A 5,014-nucleotide genomic window follows, 5' to 3' on the forward strand; every position below is an offset into this window, starting at 1 on the left:
ACACACCTTTAACTCATGAATACACCTTTAACTCATGTACACACACCTTTAACTCATGAACACACCTTTAACTCGTGAACACACACCTTTAACTCATGAACACACCTTTAACTCATGAACACACCTTTAACTCATGAACACACCTTTAAAGGATCTACACCATGAATTTAAAAAAAATATTTGATATTTAATATCATATGGTGTATGTCCCTCTAAATCATCACTCAGATATACTCATCCCAAGTCAATTGTCTCTGGCTTATACAGCACTTTCAGCTGCAATACCAAAACGTCCTTTTGGGCAGGGGGGGGGGCTACTGAGCAATTCTGTCTGGCCAGCATCAATGCAATGGCAACGCAAGTGATGTCACTTGCATTGCCATTCTGAAATGGCCTGTTCAGACACGCCCATTCTGAAAATCTCTGAAATGAGAATGAATGACTGAATGTTAAAAAAAAATACCCCCCCCCAAAAAAAAAAAGAAATTCATGGTGTGGCCCCTTTAACTCATGAACACACCTTTAACTCATGAACACACCTTTAACTCATGAACACACACCTTTAACTCATGAACACACACCTTTAACTCATGAACACACCTTTAACTCATGAACACACCTTTAGCTCATGAACACACCTTTAACTCATGAACACACACCTTTAACTCATGAACACACCTTTAACTCATGAACACACACCTTTAACTCATGAACACACCTTTAACTCATGAACACACCTTTAACTCATGAACACACCTTTAACTCATGAACACACCTTTAACTCATGAACACACACCTTTAACTCATGAACACACCTTTAACTCATGAACACACACCTTTAACTCATGAACACACCTTTAACTCATGAACGCACCTTTAACTCATGAACACACCTTTAACTCATGAACGCACCTTTAACTCATGAACACACCTTTAACTCATGAACACACCTTTAACTCATGAACGCACCTTTAACTCATGAACGCACCTTTAACTCATGAACGCACCTTTAACTCATGAACACACCCTTTAACTCATGAACACACCTTTAACTCATGAACACACCTTTAACTCATGAACACACCTTTAACTCATGAACACACACCTTTAACTCATGAACACACCTTAACTCATGAACACACCTTTAACTCATGAACGTACCTTTAACTCTAAATGTCATGTTTTGTTGTTTTTATAAATGAGTCCTACTTTTTCAGAAGAGTCAAAAACAAAAGTAGAGTAAATAGCCGATCTACAAGCTCACATTGCGATGTTTTGTGTAGATCTGCTATTTTTTGCATGTAGATCTGCTTTTTTCAGTATTTTCTATTCTATCTATATATATAGAGAGAGAGAGAGAGAGAGAGAGAGAGAGAGAGAGAGAGAGAGAGAGAGAGAGAGAGAGAGAGAGGAGAGAGAGAGAGAGAGAGAGAGAGATGCAGGGGGAGGGGGTATGATGACGCTGGGCAGCACTCAGGCTGCAGAGAGATGCTAGTAGCATTGGTACTGACTGGTACCCAGCTAGCTGCATGCTAACATACATGACACACACATCTACAGGCAGACAGACAGACAGACAGGACAGACCAACAGAGTGCTTGAATGAGATGCACAGATAAATAGCTAGCGGGAGAGGATGGCAAGTTAGCATCGCTCTCTCTCTCTCGCTCTCTCTCTCTCACTCACACACACACACACACACACACACACACACACACACACACACACACACACACACACACACACACACACACACACACACACACACACAGAGCATTGTGGAGGCACAGGGTTCTGGCTGGAAGGTGAGTCACTACTGTGTGTGTGTGTGTGTGTGTGTGTGTGTGTGTGTGTGTGTGTGTGTGTGTGTGTGTGTGTGTGTGTGTATGTGTGTGTTAGAGAGAGAGAGAGAGAGAGAGAGAGAGAGAGAGAGAGAGAGAGAGAGATTTTGCATATAAATGGCTGCCATTGCATTTATGGTCATCTCCACATGCAATGGATATAAAACAGCTGATATTGCCTTGTGTGTGTGTGTGTGTGTGTGTGTGTGTGTGTGTGTGTGTGTGTGTGTGCACATCATCATGATTATTATTATTGTTGTTTTCATTATTATTATTATTATTTTGTTGACATTCACAAATAAGAGATCTTTATATCAAATATTACAGAAATAGGTCCTTCACACTGTCTGGAACTTGTAGTAAACTCTTAAGTTAAGTCGAGTTGTTGATGTTAAAATAAGTATTAAATAGATCTATATTTTGATAGTAATCATTGCTATAGAGTGTTTGTTCAGTAACAGTGTTAAATAGAACTATATTGTGATAGTAATCATTACTATAGAGTGTTTGTTCAGTAACAGCGTTAAATAGCTCTATATTGTGATAGTAATCATTACTATAGTGTTCAGTAACAGTGTTAAATAGATCTATATTGTGATAGTAATCATTACTATAGAGTGTTCAGTAACAGTGTTAAATAGATCTATATTGTGATAGTAATCATTACTATAGAGTGTTCAGTAACAGTGTTAAATAGATCTATATTGTGATAGTAATCATTACTATAGAGTGTTCAGTAACAGTGTTAAATAGATCTATATTGTGATAGTAATCATTACTATAGAGTGTTCAGTAACAGTGTTAAATAGATCTATATTGTGATAGTAATCATTACTATAGAGTGTTCAGTAACAGTGTTAAATAGATCTATAATGTGATAGTAATCATTGTGTTTGTTGAGTAATTTTACTTACAAATAATTGCTTGACTTAATTGATTAATGATTTAATCTATGTTGGTGAAACGCTAGAACAATATAAATATCTTTTTGACTTTTAGGCTTTGTAAACAAAAGTTGCAAATGTTTTAATAACATACTTAAAAACAACCATTAATAATGGAAACAGCCGATCTACAAGCTCAAAACTTCTAGATCGGCTATTATAAAGGTTTGGAAATATGTGAAAATGTTTTACATGGAAATGATTATAACAATTACCTCAAATAACTGATTAGGCCGTTGTGAGAGGCCTACTAACTGTGTGTGTGTGTGTGTGTGTGTGTGTGTGTGTGTGTGTGTGTGTGTGTGTGTGTGTGTGTGTGTGTGTGTCCACAGATAAAACAGATGTAGTTTTTTTGGGACGTAGACGGACAAACCGTGTGGGTTTGTTGTTTGTGTGTGTGAGTGGGGGGTGGGGGGGGGTGGGGTGATGTCAAAGAAAGGGGCGGCACGGGGGAGGGGGGAGAGGCATGATGCCATGGCAGCGCTGCAAGCAGCCAATGAGGAGCTGAGAGCCAAACTGACGGACATTCAGATAGAACTGCAGCAGGAAAAAACCAAGGTAATGTTAATATGTGATTATGTATGTTAATATATGTTAATGTATGTAATTATACTGTTAATATGTGTTAATTTATGTTAAAACACTGTTAATGTGTTAATGTATGTTAATATCACATATAATACATGTTACCAGTCCATCACCACTAGGTGGTGTTAGATGGTAAAGTACCTGTCCATCACCACTAGGTGGTGTGGTGTTATTTGTAAAGTACCTGTCCATCACCACTAGGTGGTGTTAGATGGTAAAGTACCTGTCCATCACCACTAGGTGGTGTGGTGTTATATGGTAAAGTACCTGTCCATCACCACTAGGTGGTGTGGTGTTATTTGTAAAGTACCTGTCCATCACCACTAGGTGGTGTTAGATGGTAAAGTACCAGTCCATCACCACTAGGTGGTGTTATATGGTAAAGTACCTGTCCATCACCACTAGGTGGTGTTAGATGGTAAAGTACCTGTCCATCACCACTAGGTGGTGTTAGATGGTAAAGTACCAGTCCATCACCACTAGGTGGTGTTAGATGGTAAAGTACCAGTCCTCCCGGTGGGGGCTCCTCATTGTCAGTTGTAGGTTACAACAGTAAGTCCTCCCGGTGGGGGCTCCTCATTGTCAGTTGTAGGTTACAACATTAAGTCCTCCCGGTGGGGGCTCCTCATTGTCAGTTGTAGGTTACAATAGTAAGTCCTCCCGGTGGGGGCTCCTCATTGTCAGTTGTAGGTTACAACAGTAAGTCCTCCCGGTGGGGGCTCCTCATTGTCAGTTGTAGGTTACAATAGTAAGTCCTCCCGGTGGGGGCTCCTCATTGTCAGTTGTAGGTTACAAGGTGGATCTGTTTACATCCTGATTTTATCCTGATATAACGTTGACATCTAAAGTTTGTAGGTTTGGCCCCGTTTTGAACAAAACGCTGCAGATCATGAACGCAGCGTTCGATTGCGGTGAAACTTTGCACGCACTTTCACACTACGTTGAACAAATGCCACCCTTTTAACATTTCCTTATTATAGCGCCACCAGGAGGCCGATTTTTCCAACACTTTTCTATCTTAGATTACTCCAAAAAAGTGTCCAAACATCAAGAAAATGGTTTATTTCCCATTTTTCATATTCTATCCTGATTGGCGAATTCTGAACATTGCTGGCCCAGTAACCTACCTGACCTGGTGACGACCTGTGCTCAGAGGAGCACTTTTCATAGTTTCCATTTATTTTCCATCCATCCATCCATCCATCCATCCATCCATCTATGTTCAGGTGAGTCTAGAGAGGGAAAATAGTAAGGAGTTGTAAGCAGAGCACCACAGAGCTACGGTTGCGTTAACCGATCTATCAATCTATATATATCTATGTATGTATTTATCTATCTATCCATCCATCTCTCCATCTCTCCATCTCTCTGTCTCTCTGTCTCTCTGTCTTTCTAATGTTCAGGCCAGTCGGCTGGAGAGGGAGAAGAGTCAGGAGTTGAAAGCAGAGCACCACAGAGCTACGGTTGCGTTAACCGAGCTGAAGACCAAACTCCATGAGGAGAAACACAAGGAGATGTCCATCATCAGGGAGACGTTGCTACGACAACACGAGATGGAGCTGATGAGAGTCATCAAGATCAAAGACGGAGAAATCCTACGACTTAACGGTCTGGTGGTCACTCTACGAGATGGATCTACTG

At 40.3% G+C, this 5,014-nt stretch overlaps 1 protein-coding gene across 1 annotated transcript in view; it reads left to right on the forward strand.

Moving 5' to 3' along the window:
* Positions 1–3,211: 3,211 nt before the first annotated feature.
* jakmip3 (Janus kinase and microtubule interacting protein 3) overlaps positions 3,212–5,014 on the forward strand; it is a gene marked incomplete at both ends in the record, with an annotated part of 64,403 nt that continues 62,600 nt past the window's right edge. Inside the window, 2 exons of the mRNA XM_080457594.1 lie at positions 3,212–3,343; positions 4,777–5,014. The exon at positions 4,777–5,014 is cut by the window's right edge and continues 5 nt beyond it. Coding sequence (XP_080313720.1) covers positions 3,212–3,343; positions 4,777–5,014 — 370 coding nt within the window. The remainder of the gene's footprint in view (positions 3,344–4,776) is intronic.

Source organism: Gymnoscopelus braueri, assembly GCF_963280865.1.
Source record: "Gymnoscopelus braueri genome assembly, contig: SCAFFOLD_58, whole genome shotgun sequence".
In the NCBI taxonomy this organism is placed as follows: Eukaryota; Metazoa; Chordata; class Actinopteri; order Myctophiformes; family Myctophidae; genus Gymnoscopelus; species Gymnoscopelus braueri.